This window comes from Hylobates moloch, unplaced genomic scaffold, assembly GCF_009828535.3.
Source record: "Hylobates moloch isolate HMO894 unplaced genomic scaffold, HMol_V3 SCAFFOLD_10, whole genome shotgun sequence".
NCBI lineage: Eukaryota > Metazoa > Chordata > Mammalia > Primates > Hylobatidae > Hylobates > Hylobates moloch.
Window position 1 is genome coordinate 5,420,583 of NW_026652285.1, and position 25,773 is coordinate 5,446,355.

A 25,773-nucleotide genomic window follows, 5' to 3' on the forward strand; every position below is an offset into this window, starting at 1 on the left:
AAAAAAAAAAAAAAAAAAAAAAGAAAAAGAAAAAAGTTTCCTCCTAGTTGGTTACACTGGTGAATTCTACTAAACAGTTAAAGAATAAGGCCAGGCAGGGTGGCTCATGCCTATAATCCCAGCAATTTGGGAGGCCAGGGCAGGTGGATCACATGAGGTCAGGAGTTCGAGACCAGCCTGGCCAACATGGTAAAACCTTGTCTCTACTAAAAATACAAAAATTAGCTGCACGTGGTGGCAGGTGCCTGTAATCCCAGCTACTCAGAAGGCTGAGACAAGAGAATCGCTTGAACCTGGGAGGTGGAGGTTGCAGTGAGCCGAGATAAAAAATAATAATAATAATAAATAAATAACACCAATTCTACACCCCCTTTTCCAGAAAATAGAACACTCATTTTATGGGGTCAGCATTACTCTGACACCAAATCAGATGAAGACAAAATTTCAGACCAGTATCGCTCTGAATATAGATGAAAAACTTCTGGCAAAATATTAGCAAAACAAGTATCATTACATACCTATTAGAATGGCTAAAAAATGGCTGGTTAGCTCAGTTGGTTAGAAGAAAAACCAAAAAGAATGGCTAAAAAACTTCTGGCAGTGCCAAATATTTGTGAGATGCAAGTGGAACTCTCATGTGCTACTGATGGGAATGCAGAATGGTATGTCACTGTGGAGGTTGGGCAGCGTCTCAGTGAAGTTAAAATTCTACTTACCATATGACTCAGTGCAATGAGTGCTGACACCAACTACCCGGAGTTAGGTCAAACTGTACAGGTTATGGGCAAAATCTTCCACAAGACTGCCCTCATTCCAGACACAAGCTCCAAGTTCCGGGATCCTGAGGCCACCCTCACTTCTGACCAGCTGATTACAAATTTGGGCATATTTGCTATCCTACTCATGTTTGATAATTGACTAGAACAACTCACAGAACTCAGAAATGCACTTATGATCAGAGTTTCATTATGACAAAAGGTTACAAATAAGCCAGCTAAAGTAGAGAGATACATAGGGTGAGGCCTGGTAAAGTCCCAAATGTGAAGGCCCCTTGACTTCAGGACAACTTACTCTCCAGGCACACTTATATATATATAAAATATATAAATAGAGTACTTTCAACCAGGGAAACTCACTCAAGCTTTAGTGTCCAGTTTTGAGATGGAGTTTCACTCTTTTTGCCCAGGCTGGAGTGCGATGGCACAATCTCGGTTCACGGCAACCTCCGCCTCCCGGGTTCAAGTGATTCTTCTGCCTCGGTCTCCCAAGTAGTTGGGATTACAGGCATGTGCCACCATGCCTGGCTAATTCTGTATTTTTAGTAAAGACAGGGTTTCTCCATGTTGGTCAGGCTGGTCTCGAACTCCCAACCTCAGGTAATCTGCCTTCCTCGGCCTCCCAAAGTGCTGAGATTACAGGCCTGAGCCACTGTGCCCGGCAAGTGTCCAGATTTTTTACTGGAACTTCCTTATGTAGACATAACAATAATTGGCAATGAGTTGAACTGGGCTATCACGTGGTTCAGAGCCGCAGCAGCTCTCTAATGACACCCACAGCATTTCTGGTGTTGCCAGCCCCGATCCTGAGTCATCTCATTAGCATACACTAGCAAGGCCCACCATAAATAACTCCTATCACAAGGATTTAGAGGGCACTTCCCAGGAACTAGGACAAAGGCCAGACAAATTCTCTTACACACCCAGCAATCCTGTCCCTAGGCATATATGGTTTGGCTGTGTCCCCACCCAAATCTCATCTTGAATTCCCACGTATCATGGGAGGGACCCAGTGGGAGGTAATTGAATCATGGGAGCAAGACTTTCCTGTGCTGTTCTTGTAATACTGAATAAGTCTCGAGATCTGATGGTTTTATAAGGGGGAGTTTCCCTGCACAAGCTCTCGTCTGCCACCATATGAGATGTGCCTTTTACCTTTTGCCATGATTGTGAGGCCTCCCCAGCCACGTGGAACTGTAAGTCCAATAAACCTCTTTCTTTTGTAAAATGCCCAGTCTCGGGTATATCTTTATCAGCAGCATGAAAACAGACTAATACAGCATGTAACACTCTAGAGAATAAAAGCTTACACTCACACAAAAATCTGTACCCAAATGTTTACAAGAGTCTAATCACCCTAAACTAGAAATAACCCAAATGGACAAATGAATAAACAGTGGTATATCCACACAGTGGACTACTACTGCTCAGCAATAAAAAAGAAGGAAGTGCTGACTCACACAAGATGAGGAAACTTAACTGCACTTTGCGAAGCAAGAGGTCGAACTGTGATCCCATTTACATGACTCTGGAAGAGCAAAAACTAAAAGGGCAGAGAACAGATCAGACCAGATCAGATCAGATCAGTGGTAGCCAGGAGCTGCAGGGAAGGGAGGTGGTTACCTATAAAGGGCCAGCACAGGGGAATCTTGGGGGTGACTGAAATGTTCTGTATAGTATTGTGGTGGCGGATACATGGCATTTGTTGAAACCCACAGAACTGTATGCCAGAAAGACTGAATTTTAATGTATGTAAATTTACAAATTAACCAGGATATGTGGGGGAGGACAGAATGTAGACCGTAACAGATGAACCTAACTGTTACACCAATGAAGCACAAAATCACAATGAAGGGAACGGGAAAGAAAAAAACTAATGTAATTTTGAATCTAAGGACCTAAATATCTTTGAAAAAAATGTTATGACACAACACTGAAAAGCTAAAGACTAAAAGAACTGTATACAAGCATTGTATTTTAGGTGGTAAATTTGTTTTTTGTAGGGCATAGCCTGGAATCCACAGGAGGCCAACGGTTCTGAAGCTACTTGTATATTAGGGTTGAACAAGTACATACATATATCGTAGCTGAGAGCTAGGCTTCTGTCAGAGAAAGGTATTATAAATAAGAGGGAAGGCAAGAATGAGGCCTCTGGAGCTGAACTGTTACCAATATAGACTCAGTCATACTGACGCACACACACAGATATGTACAGAAATACATGTAAATGTGTGTATTCGCATGAGTAACAATACAGTCAGCCCTCTATATCTTTGGTTTCTGCATCCATGGAGTCAACCAACAATGGACAGAATTTATTTTTAAAAAATAATAAAAAATATAGCACAATAATTTACATAGCATTTACATTGTATTAGGTGTTACAGGTAATCCAGAGATGATTTAAAGTATCTGGGAGATCAGGCGTGGTGGCTCACACCTGTAGTCCCGGCTACCTGAGAGGCTGAGGTGGGAGGATTGCTTGAGCCTGAGACTTCATAGCTGCAGTGAGCTATGCACAGCTGTACCCTAGCCTGGGCAACAGAATGAGACCCTGTCTCAAAACCCAAAACAAAGTATCCAGGAGGATGTGCACAGGTTACATGCAAACACTATGCCATTTTATATAAGGGACTTGAGCATCTGTGGACTTTGGTATCCACAGGGGGTCTTGGAACCAATCCCTCAAAGATACTGAGGAACAGCTGTCTATATACATTTTCTTTCTTTTTTTTTTTTTGAGACAGAGTTTCGCTCGTTACCCAGGCTGGAGTGCAATGGCACGATCTCGGCTCACCGCAACCTCCGCCTCATGGGTTCAAGTGATTCTCCTGCCTCAGCCTCCCAAGTAGCTGGGATTACAGGCATGCGCCATCACACCCGGCTAATTTTGTATTTTTAGTAGAGATGGAGTTTCTCCATGTTGGTCAGGCTGGTCTCGAACTCCCGACCTCAGGTGATCCACCTGCCTCGGCCTCCCAAAGTACTGGGATTACAGGCGTGAGCCACTGTGCCCGGCCATACATTTTCTTTTTTTTTTTTTTGAGACAGGGTCTCACTCTGTCACGCAGGCTGAAGCGCAGTGGCATGATCTTGGCTCACTGCAACCTCTACTTCCCAAGTTCAAGTGATCCTCCCACCTCAGCCTCCCAAGTAACTGGGATCACAGATGTGCACCACCACACCCAGCCAATTTACATTTTCTATCTATCCACTGAGTGGGACTAGAAGCAGTGACAGTCTAATAATAATAAATATGTGGCATCCAAATCTTTGTTTCTAGATAGCATTCTCCAATAAAAACAACCATGGTTCCTCAGGAAGTGGTTAATTCCATGGCTGGGGTAGGCATCTTGTGATGTCAGAAAGCAAAGAAATGCTTAAAAAAAAAAAAAAAAACAAGAATGAGACATATGAAAAGGGCACAGGAGCCAATCTGGAAGAGTTTCCAATGGCTAAAATTAGAACAAGCCAAGCTACAAAATATTAACAGTACTGAGTCATAACTCAAAAACAAAATAAATATCCATCATATATAGATATATAAAGTAGCTGATATAAATAAGTAGCTAAAATTACAAAAATGGGGAAGAAGGGACTTTTCCTTACAGCATTCTAACAAAAAACATAGAAGAAATTAGTGAATTAGAAAAGTACCATTAAAACATACAGTAATAATTCCCATAGGCAAGATCGACTACTAGGTGCTAAAATTAGCAAGAGTTTTGGCTGGGCGCAGTGGCACATGCCTATATTGCAGCACTTTGGGAGGCTGAGGCAGGAGGGTCACTTGAACCCAAGAGCTCAAGAACCCCATCTCTACAAAAAATACAAAAATTATCCCAGTGTGACTGCACGTGCCTGTAGTCCCAGCTACTCAGGAGGCTGAAGTGGGAGGATCACTTAAGCCCAGGGGGTTGAGGCTGTATGAGCCAACATCGCACCACTACAGCATGGGTAACAAAGCCAGACCCTGTCTTCCAAAAAAAAAAAAAAAGTTTAATAGAAACAAGGTATCTGCATAGTTTCAAAGTATCTGCCCCAAATATTTAGTAATTACAAAGGGGGAAAAACGTAAATCTATAGTAGGAAATCCTCACAGACACCATCTTAACCAAGTAATCTCCAGGTTAAGTTCACCAATAAAAAAGTATCAACATCAGGGCCGGGCACAGTGGCTCACGCCTCTAATCCAGCACTTTGGGAGGCCGAGGCGGGTGGATCACTTGATGTCAAGAGTTCGAGACCAGACTGGCCAACATGGTGAAACCCCGTCTCTACTAAAATACAAAAATTAGCCAGGCGTGGTGGTGCGTGCCTGTAATCCCAGCTACTTGGGAGGCTGAAGCAGGAGAATGGCTTGAACCAGGGAGGCAGAGGTTGCAGTCAGCATGCCACTGCACTCCAGCCTGGGCGACAGAGCGAGATCCTGTCTCAAAAAAAAAAAAAAAAAAATCAACATCAGGCCAGCAGTGCACCTGCAATCTAGCCTGCAATCAACCTAGCACTTTGGGAGGCTGAGGCAGGGGGATCGCTTTGAGCTCAGGAGTTAGAGGCCAGCCTGGGCAACACGGTGAAACCCTATCTCCACAAAAAATAGAAAAATTAGCCAGATGTGTTGGCAGACACCTATAGTCCCAGCTACTCGGGAGGCTTAGGTGGGAGGATCACTTCAGCCTGGGAAGCAGAGGCTGCAGTGAGCCAAGCTGGTGCCACTGCATTCTAGCCTGAGCAGCAGAATGAGTCTCCATCAAAAAAAAAGTAAAAATAAAAATAAAAAAATAAATATATATGTGTGTGTGTGTATGTATGTGTATATATGTATACTTATAAATCAACATCATATCCCCCCTGATGTGATGCACTGAGAAAGGCCTTCCCAATAATGCATAACCTCAATTTAAGAAAGCATCTGACAAACCCAAATAAGAACATTTAATAAAATAACACATCCTCTTCAAAAATATCAAGGTCATGAAAGCAAGGAAAGGCAGAGGAGCTGTCATATACTGAAGGATCCCGAGGAAACATGGTAACAAAATACAATGTGGGATCCTAGACCGGATCCTAGAACAGAAAAAGAACATTTGTGAAATAACTGGTGCAATCTGAACAAATTCTGTAGTTTGGCAAACAATATTGCAACCAGGATTAACTTTTTTTTTTATTTTTTTTATTTTTATTATTATACTTTAGGTTTTAGGGTACATGTGCACAATGTGCAGGTTTGTTACATATGTATCCATGTGCCATGTTGATTTCCTGCACCCATTAACTCGTCATTTAGCATTAGGTGTATCTCCTAATGCTGTCCCTCCCCCCTCCCCCCACCCCACAACAGTCCCCGGAGTGTGATGTTCCCCTTCCTGTGTCCATGAGTTCTCATTGTTCAATTCCCACCTATGAGTGAGAACATGCGGTGTTTGGTTTTTTGTCCTTGCGATAGTTTACTGAGAATGATGTTTTCCAGTTTCATCCATGTCCCTACAAAGGACATGAACTCATCATTTTTTATGGCTGCATAGTATTCCATGGTGTATATGTGCCACATTTTCTTAATCCAGTCTATCGTTGTTGGACATTTGGGTTGGTTCCAACTCTTTGCTATTGTGAATAGTGCCACAATAAACATACGTGTGCATGTGTCTTTATAGCAGCATGATTTATAGTCCTTTGGGTATATACCCAGTAATGGGATGGCTGGGTCAAATGGTATTTCTAGTTCTAGATCCCTGAGGAATCGCCACACTGACTTCCACAATGGTTGAACTAGTTTACAGTCCCACCAACAGTGTAAAAGTGTTCCTATTTCTCCACATCCTCTCCAGCACCTGTTGTTTCCTGATTTTTTAATGATGGCCATTCTAACTGGTGTGAGATGGTATCTCACTGTGGTTTTGATTTGCATTTCTCTGATGGCCAGTGATGATGAGCATTTCTTCATGTGTTTTTTGGCTGCATAAATGTCTTCTTTTGAGAAGTGTCTGTTCATGTCCTTTGCCCACTTTTTGATGGGGTTGTTTGTTTTTTTCTTGTAAATTTGTTTGAGTTCATTGCAGATTCTGGATATCAGCCCTTTGTCAGATGAGTAGGTTGCAAACATTTTCTCCCATTCTGTAGGTTGCCTGTTCACTCTGATGGTAGTTTCTTTTGCTGTGCAGAAGCTCTTTAGTTTAATTAGATCCCATTTGTCAATTTTGGCTTTTGTTGCCATTGCTTTTGGTGTTTTAGACATGAAGTCCTTGCCCACGCCTATGTCCTGAATGGTATTGCCTAGGTTTTCTTGTAGGATTTTAATGGTTTTAGGTCTAACATTTAAGTCTTTAATCCATCTTGAATTAATTTTTGTATAAGGTGTAAGGAAGGGATCCAGTTTCAGCTTTCTACATATGGCTAGCCAGTTTTCCCAGCACCATTTATTAAATAGGGAATCCTTTCCCCATTTCTTGTTTTTGTCAGGTTTGTCAAAGATCAAATAGTTGTAGATATGTGGCATCATTTCTGAGGGCTCTGTTCTGTTCCATTGATCTATGTCTCTGTTGTGGTACCAGTACCATGCTGTTTTGGTTACTGTAGCCTTGTAGTATAGTTTCTTAGTTTTGATCATTGTTCTGTGATTATGTAAGGCATTAACAAAAGGAGAAGCTGGGCAGAGGGTATACGGAAACTCTTGCACAATTTTAGCAACTCTTCTGCAAATCTGAAATTATCTCAAAATTAAAAGCTAAAAAAAAGAATAATCTTTAGGTTTTAAATTATTAGGTATCAGAATGTTGGTTTTGCTGCAAGTGAGATAAAGTGGAAAAGGCACTAGACCAGCAGTTCACCCCATCCCTGCCAGTGGTGTTGAACCTGAAGAGAATCGTACAACCTCCCTGAACCTCAGGCTCTACGGCCAGACAGGTTTGATACACAACTCATCTACCTCAAAGGTTACTTAAGGATCAATGACACAAGTAGTTAAAGTTGTCCAGAAAGGACATGTTCACGGACAACACAAGCATTAATTTATCTCTAGCCCTAAGAGAAAACTCTATTCAGGAGAGATTTTCCAGGAATGAACTTGAGATAAAATACTAAATACAGAAGCAAGGTAATAGCAGACTGTTCTTCAGCAAAAAAGGAAAGGTTATAAAAATAAAAAAACATGCTGAGGGCTCTATCAGGGTACAGAAAGAGCAAGAAAGTAGGACAAGCAGAGAGTGGAGCAACCGGTTCTTCTCCTGTGCCTCTTCCTTCCCTCTCTGCTACCTAAAATTTAGCATAGCAGACTACATCAAGGAAGAGGGAAAACAGTGGTGTTCCCGACATCACCGAGGAACTCGGAGCAGCTTTAGTATATAAGATAGCTTGGAAATGAGGGAGAAACTACTTTCGTGTCCTAAAAGCGAACAGGTCTGAACTAAAAGCTATCGTCTCTGAAAAAATCTTTTGGCCTTTCAGGTTTATTCTAATTTTAGAATGACTGGGATCGATGCTAGGCATCACTCCTCACCATGAGACTAAACACAAAACAAACTAATCAAATGTTTGGATCTTCTCTACACTACTAATGAGGCAATGAGTAGAAAAAAGGGGTTTCTGGTCCCAATTTAATAAATAGCAGAGGCATATTTTCTCAAGTTGATTTTATTAACAAAAAATGCAAACTATTTTGAACAAAAGTAAACTATGAGTCACAGCATTCAGCAAGACATCAGACACGGAAAAGTGAACAATATTCACTAAGTAAAATACAGCAGATGAGATGTCTCTCACATGATACTTAATTATTCATGCTTTTTCAATAGTCTCTTAGTCAACTTTCAGTGTAATTTTCACAAATACATAGCAGCTCAAACACAAACGCAGGAGCACAATGGCAAAGTTTGGCAACTGTTTTGGGCTAATTATGAGTATGAAAGAACACCTTGTATCACAGTTTCACGTTCATGTAAGCCACTGTGCAACACGAATGAATCTTTAAATGTGTTGACACTGAAATCGATGTACAACTAATGAAAATAAAGAAGAAAAGGGGGCTTTAAAATATTTGTTGCACTATAGTCGTATAGTAAGAGGCAGAAAAAAAATGAAAGAATTTTAAATAATATTACATGTGTCTACAGGACCAGGAACGTAATGAATCCACGTTGACTTAATTCATTTAAAATTACATTTGTAGAAGTCACACAACAGAAAGATTCCATGTGGTTAAACAGTGTGCCTGTACTTGAACAAGTGAGAGAAGATACATACTCCAAAAAGGAGATTCAGTCTAGTGTTACTTCAGTTATTCACATAAAGTGTCTACAGGGCAGAATCTCTTCAAAAGCAATTGTTCTGTTCACTAATCTACAGGCACTAACGGAACTGTAATTAAACTGTAATTAGAACCCCAAATATAAAGATGATTATTTAAACACAACTAAGCTCTAGCCAAAGACAGTAGAGCACCAATGCCGGGCGGGTTACTGACGGCATGCAGGGCCTGGAGGTACATTTTCTGGCAGTTAACCAGCCTTCTGCTGTAGTAGACAAACTGCCTTTTGTGAATGTACAAATTTGCTAGATTAATAGAGAACTACATTGTTATTTCCTTACAATACAAAGAACTCTTCCCATACTGTTTTTCCCATGTACTACTGCTGTCTTAGACTAAACTGTGCCACCTTCCAACAGTTTCCAAATTACTATTTCAATAGGTCGAGATAATGAAAAAATAAGACCAAATCTGATTATCTGACTGATGACAAATTTGAGCACCAACTACAGCAAAATTCAGGGTCAAGGTAGCTTGCAAGTCAGTTCTCTTGATTTGGCAATTACCTTCCACTATTTTCATCTGTATTGAAGCTGAGATCTTCAGGGCCTATTTGTTCACCATCAGGAAAACTGGAATGTGTATCTATGATTAAAAAATAGATAAATAAATAATTTAAAATTAAAAGGCATATAATATAACAAGGGGAGTATTTTCCTTCCCAAGTCTTTAAATGATCTTACTAAATGTGTTATTTAAGTGATAAAGATGTGCTGGGTTGTGAACAAATCTCTGTCTTCAGAGAATTTGTGATCTAAGTCAGGTATAAGCAAACACAAAGGAAAAATAAAGGAGAAAAAAACAAAATGTGTAATAGACACCCACAATTAAAAGATGACAAGAATTGTCTCATTTTGTCCTCCTGGGGACAATCTGGGGGCAGCTTAAAAAGGGAACAAGAAGAAATGATGTATATTCTCAAGATTCAAGACCTTATAAACATAAAACATATTCAAAGCCAATTAAACTCCGCATGCAAGTATTACTACAAAAACCCACCAGCACTCCAAATAACTTGCACAAAATTTGGATAATTCTTTTAGAAGCAGAGGAAGTTACTAAAGATGCCTTAATACTTACAAATCATCAAATGCTTGGTTCTGTATTGAAAAAGATACCAGAACACCAGGAAAATATGTAAAATATAAAGCAGACAATTAGCATAGGCTTGACAATGTTGTCACTCCAGGATATCTTGCAGAGGAATGTTCAGATTGATTATTAAGGCCTCTGGGTAACTTTAAATGTTTATTCCTCTAACTTGACAGTATATCCTTTTACTGATTAATCTGTATTCCAGAAAACTGCTTCACAGCAGAATGCTTATGGTATATCCACATGAAAGAATATTAGGTTGCCATAAAAAATGAAGTTTATGAAATTTTAAATAACATACAAATATATTTAAGTGAAAAAAGCAGAATAAAAAACTATTTATAAAATATTTAGGTAGGGCTGGCATGGTAGCTCACACCTGTAACCCCAGTACTTTGGGAGGCCGAGGTGGGCAGATCACCTGAGGTCAGGAGTTCGAGACCAGGCTGGCCAATATGGCGAAACTCTGTCTCTACTAAAAATTACAAAAACTAGCTGGATGTGGTGGCACGTGCCTGTAGTCCCAGCTACTCAGGAGGCTGAGGTGGGAGAATTGCTTGAACCCAGGAGGCATAAGTTGCAGTGAGCTGAGATTGTGCCACTGCACTTCAGCCAGGGAGACAGAGCAAGACTCTGTCTAAAAAAAAGAAGAAATGCAATGCAAATAAGAACAGAAGAAAACAAGGGAAAATATTAATAGCAGGTTTCTCTTGTTTTTTCCTAATAACTTTTTTGGGGGTAGGAGGGAATAAAAATTGATTTCATAATCTGCATGTATTTCTAAGTTATTTTTATTTTAAAAGGTTAAAGTTATCTTACAGCAGGCTAGAAAAATCTCTGAAAAGGAAAAAAACCCAAACATCTGAAATCTCCCCAGGGGTTGGCAATCATTTCCTATGAAGGGTAAATATTTAGGCATTGTAGGCCACAAATGGACTCTGTTGAAAATTCTTCTTTGGGCTGGGCATGGTGGCTCACGCCTGTAATACCAGGACTTTGGGAGGCCAAGGCAGGTGGATCACAAGGTCAAGAGTTCGAGACCAGCCTGGCCAACATGGTGAAACTCCATCTCTACTAAAAATACAAAAAAATTAGCCAGGCGTGATGGTGTATACCTGTAATCCCAGCTACTCTGGAGGCTGAGGCAGGACAATCGCTTGAACCCAGGAGGCGGAGGTTGCAGTGAGCCAAGATCACACCACGACACTCCATCCTGGGTGACAGAACAAGACTCCGTCTCGGGGCAAAAACAAACAAACAAACAAAAAAGAAACACAAAGAAAATTCTTCTTTGTTTCTTTTGCTTGTTTTTTTAAGACTCTTTACAAAGTAAAAACCATTCTCAGGTCACAGACTATACAAAAGCAGGTTGTGGACCCTGTCCCTACCCAGTAAGTAGCACTCGTTAGGTGCAACCAAGCCAAATATTACCGGCTGTGTTCTTTCAGTACTCACCATAATAGTTTACCAAAGAATGTTGTCTCACAAATGACAATAATAATAATAAAAAAGAAGTAGAAGCAGAAGAAGCAAAAGCAGCAGAGCAGAAGAAGTAGAAGTAGCAGCAGCAGCAGCAGAAGAAGAAGAAAGAGAAGCGGCAGCAGCGGTTTTATTAATCTGTGTAAAATGACATCATGTGTTGCACCTTCATCCGGGGGCTGTGTCATGACCATGAAGGAGTCGTGAAACCCACCCACGCTGGTGTGCTCTTCCTGCTCCTCATTCTCAGTGTCACATTCAATGTCACTGTCGCTACTCATTCCTGGAAGGAAGGAAGGAGAACATGTTTCTGAAAAGAAACCACTGTAAGTAAAAGGAAACAGAAATCTCTGTATCTGCTAAACTGAGATTCCTGTTGAATTTTACATGGAATGCCAAGAATTCAACAAACTAAACACTAACAAAACAAAGACAAAAGTAACCACACAAACCTCGATTCTCTTTAGCTATTTAGAGCAGTGGTTTTATTTTTGTTCTCAAAGTTTAAAATTGCCCTTTCCATAGTACCTGAAAGTTATCATTTGAAACCAGCATTGATTTTATTATACTGATAATACTTTTTTCCAAATCAAACACTGTTTTTTTTCAGTCACAAGAGATAATAGGAACTCTTTCAATCCTGATTCATTACAGAAATAATTATATTCCCTAGCCTAAAACATAAATATAAATGTGTTATACAAATCCGCATGGTATATGAATATTAGAAATTCTGGCAATTCTAATAATAAATTAGTTTGTATTCTAACTGAGCATCTAATTTTTTTGTGTATGCCGGTTGATTTTTATTTATTTTTATTTTTTGAGAGACAGGGTCTTGTTCTGTCACCCTAGGCTGGGCTGCAGTGGCCTGATCATAGCTCACTGCAGCCTCAAACTCCTGAGCTCAAGGGATACTCCTGCCTTAGCCTCCCAAGTAGATAGGTCCACAGGTATATGACACACCATGCTCTGCTAATTTAAAAATTTTTTGGAGGGACAGGGTCTTGCTATAATATGTTGCCCAGGCTGGTCTCAAAATCCTGGGCTTGAGAAGAGATCCTCCCACTTTAGCCTCTTACAGTGCTGGGATTACAGGCCACTGTGCCTGGCCACATCAGTTGATTTTTAAAAGAATAATTCTATAAAAAGTATTTGTTTCAGCAAGATAGCAATCAAGAAAACCTGAAAATCTTTCTGCTACAAATCCTTACAAACAGCAAGATAAAATATAAATGTAAAACATTATTTTAATGAACAAGCACATTAAAAGGCAGAAAGGAAATCCACAAGTGTCAGAAACAAAGAAGGATAAGGAACTTTCATTAGTGGGTCAGGGACCACAGTTGCCCTGGAGAGCTTCCTGTGAGGATTTTTAAACACTGCCTTGGGATAGAAGAACTGAAAGTGAGACTAAAACTCCACCCCCGGCCGGGCGCGGTGGCTCACGCTTGTAATCCCAGCACTTTGGGAGGCCGAGGCGGGAGGATCACGAGGTCAGGAGATCGAGACCACGGTGAAACCCCGTCTCTACTAAAAATACAAAAAATTAGCCAGGCGTGGTGGCGGGCGCCTGTAGTCCCAGCTACTCGGGGAGGCTGAGGCAGGAGAATGGCGTGAACCCGGGAGGCGGAGCTTGCAGTGAGCCGAGATTGCGCCACTGCACTCCAGCCTGGGCAACAGAGCGAGACTCCATCTCAAAAAAAATAAAAATAAAAATAAAAAAAACTCCACCCCCTGCACAACGTTAAAATTTTTGTTTGTTTTCTTGAGACAGGGTCTCACTCTGTTACCCAGGCTGGAGTACAGTGGTGCAATCATGGCTTACTGCAGCCTTGACCTCCCAGGGCTCAGGTGATCCTCCCACCTCAGCCTCCCAACAGGCCTGTGCCATCACACCTGGCTAATTTTTGTAATTTTTTAGTAGACATGAGATTTCGCCATGTTGCCCAGACTGGTCTTCAACTCCTGAGCTAAAGTGATTCACCTGCTTTGGCCTCCTAAAGTGGTGGCATTACAGGCATGAGCCACCATGCCTGGCCAATGCTAAAATTCCTATTGAAAGAACAGACTAGAAAAATGTCTGCCTACTGGCATAGGAAAACAGCAAGGAATTTTGTCTGTTTCTACTGGGCTCTGAAGAGGGGGGAAAAAGTCTTACCTCAAAATTCAAAGTAAGATTTATGTGCCTAATTTCGGTTTGATATTTAAGGTTGAGGTTCAAATTTCAAGAAATTAACATAAAAATTGTTCAGGAGCTAGTATTATTTGAATAAAGCACAAGTAAAATCCTCTCTGGAAGGAAGGTTCTAGGTACAATGGAGTAAGCACATTCCACTCTATCTTTCCCACTGAAAATAGCAGTAAAACCTGGAGAGATGGGTAGCATAGTTATTTAAGGATATTCATAGTTATTTACTTTGAAAAGTAAATAGAAACAGGCATACTGATGAAGCCTGAATTTGAATGACAACAAAACTGGCAGATTAAAACAAGACCTAGAGTCTTATTAAAAAAAAAAAAAATCCTAATGAAAATGTCCAGGATACAACCCCAAATTATTCAGCATATGAAAAACCAAGAAAACACAACCAACAACATCAATGATGAGATGACACAGATGTCTTGAATTATTTAAGGGCTTTAAAGCCAGATAAAATGCTCATCAGCCAGGCCTGGTGGCACATGCCTGTAGTCCCAGCTACTTGAAAGGCTGAGGCAGGAGGATTGCTTGAGCCCAGGAGTTTGAGACTAGCCTGGGCAACTTAGCAAAGCCCCATCTCTACAAAAAAAAAAAAAAAATCAAAAATTAGCCAGGCACATGGTGGTACGCACCTGTAATTGTCCTAGCTACTAGGGAGGCTGAGGAGGGAGGCCCACTTGAGCCCAGGAGTTCAAGCCTGCAGTGAGCTATGATTGTACCACTGTACTCCAGCCTGAGCAACAGAATATAAGACCCCGAGGGACAGAGGAAGGAAGGAAGAATTAAGAAACAAGGGGATAAAGGGACTGGTCTAAATTGTGTCAAATAGAGTGCCGTAGAGATAGCAAAAATAATAAAGGAGAGACAGCAGGTAAAAGGAAAAAAGTTGAAAATTTTGTAGAATTATAAAAAACATTCTGAATTAAATAAAAATACAACATATCAAAATTTGTGGGATGTGACTATAGCAGTGCTTAAAAGGAAAGGTATGCCATTAAGTGTTTATATTACAAGAGAAAATATCTCAAATCAATAATCTAAACTACTACTTTAAGAAACTAGAAAAAGGAAATTAAACTAAAAGCAAGTAAAAGGAAGGAAATAATAAAAAACATAATAAAATCAGCAGAAAAACAAAAAACCACAATGAAACAAAATGGTGTTTCTTTGAAAAGATCAATAAAATTAAAAAAGCCTCGAGGTAGATTCACTAACAAAAAAAAGAGCAAACAAAATTTCCAATATCAGGAATGAAAGAGGACATCAACTACAGATTCTATAAACAGTAAAATATAATAAAATGCTATAAATAACTGTATGCTCATGAAACCAAAAACAGATGAAATGAGCAAACTCTTTCATAGGTACAAAGTACCAAAGGTTACTCAAGGAAAAATCAATGGGTATTTTAACTCTTAAAGAAATAAAATCTGCTTAGTTAAAAAAGCTTCCAACAAAGGCAACTGTGACCCCACATGGCTTCAGTGGTACACTCTTCCTTTTCTGTTTTCAAGAAGAGTTTGGTTAGCATTATTTCTGCCTTAAATATTCAGAAATCGTCTCCATCTTCAGCAAAGACAAAAAAAAAAAAAACCTAACTTTCCTGTTCTAAAAGAGTAAAGAGTTTACAACAATTTTATGAAGTAGGGGAAAAAGAGCAGAGACCATTAAAGAGACAATGTTAAGGGGCCAAAACTAGCTAGTTCTGTGAAGTACCACCTCCACCTTGTGGCCCTTCATGGAACTGTTGCTGAAAACACTAAAGCACTGAGTTGAACTTTAAGGCACAAATTTGACCTCTTAGTAGTAGTGTTTCTGAACTCCCAACAAATACCAACCTTCAGGATTCAAAAACAATGAATTGGAATTCTCTGGAATTCCCCAAATCTACATTATTCTTTTTAAAAAGTTATTAAATACATTTTTCAAACTCTTTATTCATTATATGTGTGTCTTTTTTTTTTTGAGACAGAGTCTCACTCTGTCACCCAGGCTGGAGTGCCACTGCGTGATCTCCGCCTACTGCAACCTCCACCTCCCAGGTTCAAGCAATTCTCCTGTCTCAGCCTCCCGAGTAGCTGTGATTACAGGCATGTGCCACCACACCCAGCTAATTTTTTTGTATTTCTAGTAGAGATGGGTTTCACCATATTGGCCAAGCTGGTCTCGAACTCCTGACCTTGTGATCCACCCACTTCAGCCTCCCAAAGTGCTGGGATTATAGGTGTGAGCCACTGCATCCAGCCTACATGTGTATCTTTAAAAAAAAAAAAATTTTTTTTTAATTAATATTTGTAAGAACTGAGGCCTATAGTGAATATTCAAATGCTAGACTGCATGTGGGTATTACTGGGTAGTATGTGAATAATGTAACATTTAGAACTCAGCAAGGTTTACAGTACTGTGCAGAATCACATGTTAATAAAAATGCCAATATAAGGATTTTGCTTCAAAATCTTTCTTGGAACACCACTCAATTTTTATTAAGTATACCATGTGTAAACTCATTATTATTTACTTAGCCGCAGACAGGGCCATGAACACACATAAAATGGCAACGTTTATAATGAGGACTGATTTGTAATCACTTCTTTCCAAGGAGCTCTTGTTGACCTTAACCTTTGATTCCAGGTATCAGTATTTCTAGTTTTTACTTTCAACTTGCCCTAAGTAGATTCCTTCAAATCAGTAATGCTTCTGGGTTGTTAAAATTAATTCTAATAAGACAATTAGAATAATGCTTTCCATTTATTAAACTTCTTGACTAATTTTTTTCAGAATTCAAAAAGATACACATTTCCCAAGAAATGCTAGGAAGAAATTCCTGCATGAAAACACCTGGTCTTTTATCAAGCACCAAGATCTGGAAGTTTCCTACCTTTGTGAATGCAAAGAAAAAGACAAATTGCTGGACGTCAATGATAGCAATTACAAGATACTATTAATTGTAAGGAGCTTCAGAGATTGTTAATGCAAAAGAAATCTGCATCTTATTACTCTGTCAATCATCTACCATATTTTTTGAGCACCTACTACGTATGTGCTCAGTAAAGCTAACTTGAGTTATAACTCCCTTAAATCAAGTTGCTCAAATTTCAGATGCTATGGAAAATACATTAACCACCTGGTACAGATGACACTTTGTATTGTAGTCACCAACAATTTATCTGCCTTTCTCCTTTCGAAGAGGACCCTGATACAGAAACAATAGTTCAGGTATTTTCCCTTTCCACATAGCCATGTGGAACGAGTTGGTGAAGGAGACCAAACAACTGGACTTGGCTGGCTGGGCGTGTGGTGGCTCATGCCTGTAATCCCAGCACTTTGGGTGGCCAACGCAGGCAGACTGCCTGAGGTCAGGAGTTCGAGACCAGCCTGGCTAACATGGCAAAACCCCATCTCTACTAAAAATACAAAAATTAGCCGGGCATGGCGGCAAACACCTGTAATCCCAGCTACTTGGGAGGCTGAGGTAGGAGAATAGCTTGAACCCGGGAAGTGGAGGTAACAGTGAACCGAGATTGCACCACTGCACTCCAGCCTGGGCGACAGAGCAAGACTCCGTCTCAAAAAATAATAATAATAAATAAATAACTGGACTTGGCCAATTTTCCTTGACAGTGGCTGACGAGATAGAACAGGAAGTTGTTCGGGTGCTTAGAGAAAGGTTTTCCTTGTTGCTAGAGATACATAGAATAAATCAATCCTCTCCCATTCCCAGAATGCTGTTCTGACTCTGATGTCTAGAACTGCAGCAAACATCTTACCACCCTGAGAAGAGCTAAGCCTCTCACTCAGAATGGCAGGGCAAAAGATAAAACAACCCCACCCCCACCCTCCAACACACACACACACATACACACACACACACACACACACAAGTTCCTGATGACACTGAGCAGCTAAATTTTCTAATCCTGAAACTGCTCTACCACAGTTAGGTGTACCTTCTTATTGAGAGATTCGTTAATATAAAAGAGTTAATTTTCCTTTTTGTTCAAGTCAGTTAATTTTTCGGTGAATTTTGTTAAAGGCATCTTAATCATTACCCTAAATGATCAGCAATGGCAGGCCATCAGACTTTGTATTCCTCTTAAAGAGGCCACCAGCAAAGTTTTTAACAGGCATGCCAAGGCTTTTCCCTGGATGGTGTTTTGAGTACCCCTGATTTAACTGAAGGGGGTTTGTGCTACTTCAGCAAGAACTCAGAGAGCAAAGCCTTTAGTTTTACAAAGAACAAGAAATAAACTGGCCTACCTACAGTTGTGCAGGTCATCAATTGAAAGCAAAAATAAGTCAACCTTTTCAGCATCAGATCATTAAACCAGAGACTAATACAACCAAGGGTTGTCCCACATGGTTCCAGTAAAAAGGAAAAGGCCTATTTATGTTCGTATCTAAGAAAAAAGTTATTTTTAAACTAATGCTTAAGAGCAATTAAGAGACATTTTAGTAGTCCCAAATTCCCAGCCAGTACAGACAACCTTCTCTTTGAGAAAGAGAGAGAATCCCACAGTGATTTGACACCGAATGTCTTCTTTTTGTATTCGGCTAAAATAAAGAGTCTTGTTTTTCCTAAGCATGGATACAAGACAAATCCATTCAACTGTCTACTAAGGCTTATAGGTATATAAGGGTTTCCTGAGAACTTGCTCTTGCTGATGATAGAATAATACTGGCAACAGTGAGCAAGGCCGCATTCTCCTCGAGAAACAAAGCTGATTACAGGAGGCACAGGGCTTCCTTTGTCTCCTGTACTACCTTCTCTCAGCCTCATCAGTTAGTCTCCTTCTCACAGTCTATCCTGGGACTCTGGAGGTAAACAAGCTGTTCAGATACCAACAAATTACAAGGGTGTACTTCTGTGTCACCGTTGATTTGCACATTCACAGCAATTTTTCTTATTGAGTTCTAGATGCTATTTATAGCACAACACCCCATATATAAAGATAAAATATGTTACTGAAAAACGCTGACCATTTAACTCTAAATCCCACATGAGTAACTCCATTCTTTCAAAGACTTGGAAAATGTACTGATCTTCATTCACTATGGCCAAGTAAATGCCTTTCTTCAGTTTAGGACAAGCTGTCAATTAGCTTTAAATAAGAAACGAAACTGGTGTCAAAAAGGTCCAGTGTTTTCTGTGCTCATCAGTCATTTTATATATAAAAATTAGTGCTGAGATAATGTAAATTGATAAATTGGAGGCTGAAATTAAGTCCAAATCGGCCGGGTGTGGTGGCTCATGCCTGTAACCCAGCACTTTGGGAAGCTGAGGCAGAAGGATCATTTGAGCCCAGGAGTTTAAGACCAGTCTGAGCATACAGCAAGACCAAGTCTCTATAAAAAATTAAAAATAAAGAAGTCCAAATCATTTCACCTAACCATGCTTCTTACCAATTTTCCTGCCCCTAGTTCCACATACGCTATTCCCACCCCCAAATCCATTCTTCACAATGCAGCTAGAGTAGAAACGTTAAAGTGTCACTTCTAACTTAGATCCTATTCAGATGACAAAGTTCAAATTCTAGCTGGGACACTCCACGTACCTCTTCATGATCTGGCCTCTGTCTGTCTCCCTTCTGGCCTTTCACCAGTCTTCATCTGGCTAACTCCTACTCATCCCTAATACTCATCCCTAATACTCCTACTCATCTAATAGTCACAGGGTTAGAAATTGGAAGGCTGGGGCCGGGCGCAATGGCTCACTCCTGTAATCCCAGCACTTTGGGAGGCTGAGGCAAGTGGATCACGAGGTCAGGAGTTCGAGACCAGCCTGGCCAACACAGTGAAATCCCGTCTCTTACTAAAAATACAAAAATTAGCCGGGTGTGTTGGCAGGCACCTGTAATCCCAGCTACGCAGAGGCTGAGGCAGGAGAATTGCTTGAACCCGGGAGTCGGAGGCTGCAGTCAGCCAAGATCGCAAGATTGCGCCACTGCACTCCAGCCTGGGCAACAGAGCTAGACTCTGTCTTGGGGGGAAAAAAAAAAACAGAAAAAGAAAGTATTCCCCACAGGCCCATTCTATAAAGATCATCAATCATAGTATTTCTTTCTTGATGTTTTAACAATAAAGACATCATTTACAAAAATCTTTTCTATTTAATCTCTTCTACTGAAATAATGCTGCCCACTATAGAAGCACCAATTAAGAAAACCAAAATGTTTAGTGTTCTTTAACTGAGAAACCTGAAAATGCCACCACCTACACACCCTCTTCTTAGGACAGCTGAGTAGATGCTGGCACATGTATGTATGCTTTGAGCTACAGTTCATCAATCGTTGAAATTCAAATGAGTGCAGAGGTGGAAGGTGGCGGAGTTTCACTAAGAAATGAAAAAATTACAAGGCCAAATATCATTAAGAGAGTTGACATTCTTTTCTAACAACTTATAAAGGACACAGCAAGGGCAATACACATAGCCTTGTTCCAAGCACCTCTGTTGCCCCAAATTGCAAAATACTTTCAGATAAACAATAACGAACTTGGAAGAACATGCAAAAGAAACACTAGAAAGTACAGCTGAGAACAAGTTGGAGTCAGTCATCATACAGGATTTAAAAAATGGTCAAAACCTGGAATGCTTCTTTAAGAAGAAAAAAAGCTATCTACAGACACTACTTAAGACTGACTTTAAAAAATACTTAACATTTACTATTCTAATTAGTTGTTCTGGGGCATATCTTCCCCATTAGATTGTGAACATATCTAATTCAACTTTGTATTAATAAATCTAGCAAAAATTCGATGCCTGGTATGTAGGTGCCTTAACATATTTATTGACCGAACAGATGAACTATATGCAGATTTTTTTCCCCATACAAATGCCTGTTCTAGTAAGGCCTGTCCTTTTATATAGTAACTTATCCATTTTGCCTTCCTCTGTATTTGGTATCTTAGCAAATCAAATTCAGTGGCACAAGGAATGTTGTGTTCAGATCAAGCATGTCGAATAGCAGATCTCAGTAACATTTCCGTTAAACCAACCACTCCCTATCCCTATCACTACCAACAGCACCACCACCACCACCACCACCACCACCCACCACCCACCACCAAAAAAGGGACAGAATTCTCATTTCCTGCTTACTTGTAAGTTTATCATTCCTTACCTTCTTCAGGGGCAGCTGAAGCTCCTTCAGGTAGTACAGGCTGTAACTCTCCAGTTTCAGAATTATTTTCCAAATCAGTCATCTGCAGTCCTTCCAGATGACCTCCTTTAGCATTAACCCTCAAAGAAGAAAACAACTTGATATTTTTATATAACTAGTAAGTGACACAATAATCTGTATTTTCTTTTTGGACTGAGCACCAAACTAAGTAGGGTACGTGCTCTGGTGTTTAATACTAAATTTCAAATTTTATCTGAAAATATTTCACTAAGGGCCTGGCACAGTGGCTTATGCCTGTAATCCCAGCACTTTAGGAGGCCAAGGCAGGTGGATCACCTGAGGTAGGAGTTCAGGACCAGCCTGGCCAAGATGGTGAAACCCCATCTCTACTAAAAATACAAAAATTAGCCGGGTATGGTGGTGGGCACCTGTAATCCCGGCTACTCGGGAGGCTGAGGCAGAGAATTGCTTGAACCCGGGAGGCGGAGGTTGCAGTGAGCCGAGATTGCACCGTTGCACTCCAGCCTGGGCAACAGAGTGAGACTCTGTCTCAAAAAAAAAAAAATTTTTTTTTCACTAAATATTCACAAAAAAATGTTATGAAATGGTGGATTATATCAATTTTGGTATCCTGGTTGTGATATTGTACTACAGTTTTGCAAAATGTTATCATTAGGGGAGAAAAGTACACAGGATCTCGCTGCATTATTTCTTACAACTGCATGTGAACCTATAATTAGCTCAATAAAATTTTAACTTAAAAATAAATATAAATAGAAGTTTTAAATAATATGTTCTAATAGGGAAAGACTTTTGAGATATATTATTATTACCATTATTTGAGATAGATTCTCACTCTGTCACCCAGGCTAGAGTGTAGTGATGTGATCTCAGCTCACTGCAACCACTGCCTCCTGGGCTCAAGTGATTCTCCTGCCTCAGCCTCCCAAGTAGCTGGGATTACAGGTGTCCAGCACCATGCCCAGCAATTTTTGTACTTTGTTTTTAGTAGAGACAGTGTTTCACCATGATGGCCAGGCTGGTCTCGAACTCCTGACCTCAAGTGATCTGCCCACCTCAGCCTCCCAAAGTGCTGGGGTTACAGGTGTGAGCCACCATGCCTGGCCTGAGAGATATTATTGAATGAGAAAATAAAGTACATCTTTTGTATTAAAAAAGCTACATAGTCACAGTTCCTTAAATATACATAAAAACTGAGAAGACACAGCATATATGAAAAATTAAGAACAGCATGAATGTGTGTGGGCAGGGGGTTGGAAAACTAGGTCATGGGGAAATAAGGATGGGAAATTTTTCACTCATTCTTTTTTCCTTTCATTTTGAAACACTTATCAGTAGTATTTAATATTTATTTTTATTTAAAAAATAAACAGAGGCAAGGTCTTGCTATGTTGCCCAGGGTGTTCTCAAACTCCTGGGCTCAGGCCATCCTCCCACCTCAGCCTCCAAAAGTGCTGGGATTACAGGCGTGTGCCACTGTGCCTAGCCTTTCATTAGTATTTAAACTTTTTGCTTACACTACTTTAAATCAGGCAGGGAAAAAAAAGACATGAGCTGGACAGCACCTACATGAACCAGGATGGCAGATAAAATCAACTGCAAAATGAGAATCAACTGCAAAATGAGGATCAAGCTGCAGACACTTGTACAGGATTTTACACTCTAGAAAAAAAAAAAAACTAAGTTCATGTATATTTAATTGTGATGACTAAAGGCAGATAAAAATATCTCCATAGCAAATAAAATATAAGAGCTAGTTGAACTTTAATTTGAAGATATGTATAAAACATCAGTCTAGGTAGTAGGTAGGGAAGACAAGATAATCTCCAGTGATTTTAACACCTTTCTACTACTGAAACTTGAGCCAGAAAGCTAAACCACCAACTGATCTTGTAGTTTTGGTAATGAGCCAGACGTTACTATATAAAATTAAGTAAACTTAAAGGGTATTAATCGTTCTCCAATTTAGGTAAAATTCTTTTCAGAGTCTCCAAAATAGAACTATTTCATTGTTTAAATTTAGAAATAGGTTTAATATCCATAAAATAGATAAGCAGATGGATATTAATGGCTAATCATCTGCCACATCCATAGCCAATATCTATAATCACTCTATCTTTTGAATAGATGGAAGTTTAATTGCCATGCCTGGGATTTGAGTTTATGTCTCCTAGGGCAGAGATAAATGTGTTAACTACTATATATCTTTTTGGGAAATTCCAACTTTAAGTTTTGAGGATACTTTGATAAGAGGAGAGAAGAAAGGTGAGATAAAAGCAGAAAAGTAGTGTTAAAGTTGCTGTAAGTGCTTTGTTTCATACAAAATATATATAAATGCCTGTGACACATAATATAGCCCAACAGTAACATCTTTGACAAGTGTAGGATAGACTGAAAAAAAAAAAAAGGAAAAAAAAAAGCTGACCTCCCCCCTCCCCCCACCGCCAACACACACAAATTTACAAGGCAGAGTTCAGATAAGGTTACGTATCATTGTGAAAATGAGCTCTAACATATTTAAACTAAACTTCCGGTACTATCTCATCCCGTTAAAAAAAGTACTATCTCTCGAGACCATGGTGAAACCCCGCCTCTACTAAAAATACAAAAAAAAAAAAAAAAAATCAGCCGGGCGTGGTGGTGGGCGCCTGTAGTCCCGGCTACTCGGAGAGGCTGAGGCAGGAGAATGGCGTGAACCCGGGAGGTGGAGCTTGCAGTGAGCCAAGATCGTGCCACTGCACTCTAGCCTCGGCGACAGAGCGAGACTCCGTCTCAAAAAAAAGAAAAAAGTACTGTCTCATCCCATTAAAAAAAAAAAGGAAAATCTCTGATACTTTAAAAAGTTAAAATTTAGGCCAGGTGCAGTGGCTCATGCCTGTAATCCCAACACTCTGGGAGGCCGAGGTGGGCATATCACTTGAGGTCTCAGGAGTTCAAGACCAGCCTGGCCAACATGGCGAAACCTCGTCTCTACTAAAAATACAAAAATTAGCAGGGTGTGGTGGCGGGCACCTGTAATCCCAGCTACTTGGGAGGCTGAGGCAGGAGAATCACTTAAACCCGGGAGGCAGAGGTTGCAGTGAGCTGAGATCACGCCACTGCACTCCAGCCTGGGTGACAGAGCAAGGCTCTGTTAAAAAAAAAAAAAAAAAAGTTAAAATTTAGTGCAATAAATGTATTTTCTGTCCACTAAAAAATTAACAAGGTAGAAATTAATTTGTTCATCATGATGCATAAAGTTCCAAACAAAGCTATTAGCTATTATACCATTACATATACAAAACAACTTAATTTACCCCAAGGTGATCATTTTCCTCCTTTTCTCAACAGCAGGCAAGCCACTGAAAACTGCAACCACAACAGCATCTGAATCCAAAGCTTTACACTGCCGGTCTTCAGTTTTTGGCAGAATATCACCGATACTGCCATGTATCAAGGCTCGGGGAGAACTGTGCCTGCTCCCAGACTGAGAGCTTCCTGGGGAGCCTTCAAAAAAAAGGAAGACGGAATACAAAAATTAGCTGGGCATGGTGGTGTGCGCCTGTAATCCCAGCTACTTGGGAGGTTGAGACACAAGGATCACTTGAACCTTGGAGGCGGAGGTTGCAGTGAGCCGAGATTGTGCTACACTCCAGCCTGGACAACAGAGCAAGACTGTCTCCAAAAAAAAAAAAAGGAGGGATAGGCCGGGCGCGGTGGCTCACGCTTGTAATCCCAGCAATTTGGGAGCCCGAGGCGGGCAGATCACAAGTTCAGGGGATCGAGACCATGGTGAAACCCCGTCTCTACTAAAAATACAAAAAAATTAGCCGGGCGTGGTGGCGGGCGCCTGTAGTCCCAGCTACTCGGAGAGGCTGAGGCAGAAGAATGGCGTGAACCCGGGAGGCGGAGCTTGCAGTGAGCTGAGATTGCGCCACTGCACTCCAGTCTGGGCAACAGAGCGAGACTCCGTCTCAAAAAAAAAAAAAAAAAAAAAAAAAGGAGGGATAATCAGAAAGAAGGCAAATAAACATGAAAGGTCTCTCTCAGTTATATTAGAAAATCTCACTATATATATATAACTTTAAAACTACATAAAAACTTCAAAAATAGGCCAGGCGTGGTGGCTCATGCCTGTAATCCTGGCACTCTGGGAGGCCAAGGCAGATGGATCACCTGAGGTCAGGAGTTCAAGACCAGCCTGGCCAATGTGGCGAAACCCTGTCTCTACTACAAATACAAAAATTAGCCAGGCGTGGTGGCGTGCGCTTGTAGTCCCGGTTACTCGGGAGACTGAGGCAGGAGAATCACTTGAACACAGCGGGCGGAGGTTGCGGTGAGCCGAGATCGCACCATTGCACTCCAGCCTGGGCAACAAGAGCAAAAAACTCCATCTCAAAAAAAAAAAAAAACACTTCAAAAATAATTTTGAAACATATCCCTTGTTTTTTATGCCAGGCATTTAAAATTAAGGAGTCCAGGCCAAGTGTTGTGGCTCACACCTGTAATTTTACACTTTGGGAGGCTGAGACAGGAAGATTGCTTGAGCCCAAAAGTTCAAGACCAGCCTGGGAAATGTAGCAAAACCCTGTCTCGGCAACAACAACAACAAAAAAGCCAGGTATGGCTGCATGTGTCTGTGTCTGTGGTCCCAGCTACTTGGGAGGCTGAGGTGGAAGGATCACTTTTGTCTGGGAGGTCAAGGCTACAGTGAGCTATGATTGCACCACTGCATCCCTAGCCTGGAAAACAGAGCAAGACTCTGTCTCAAGAAAACAACAAAAATAAAAAATAAATAAA

The 25,773-nt window shown here is 40.5% G+C and overlaps 1 protein-coding gene across 4 annotated transcripts in view; it reads right to left on the minus strand.

Moving 5' to 3' along the window:
• The window catches only part of TRIM37 (tripartite motif containing 37), a 118,276-nt gene that overhangs the window by 13,371 nt on the left and 79,132 nt on the right, over positions 1-25,773 (minus strand). The window contains exons 21-24 of one of the 4 annotated variants that reach the window (XM_032162850.2): positions 24,291-24,480; positions 20,974-21,092; positions 11,819-11,935; positions 9,585-9,663 (exon numbers count right to left, since the gene is read on the minus strand). In XM_032162850.2, the coding sequence (XP_032018741.1) occupies positions 9,585-9,663; positions 11,819-11,935; positions 20,974-21,092; positions 24,291-24,480 (505 nt within the window). Of the gene's footprint in view, positions 1-9,584; positions 9,664-11,818; positions 11,936-20,073; positions 20,187-20,973; positions 21,093-24,290; positions 24,481-25,773 lie in introns of those variants that run through there. The other 3 variants (XM_032162852.2, XM_058445195.1, XM_058445196.1) reach the window with 3 other exon arrangements.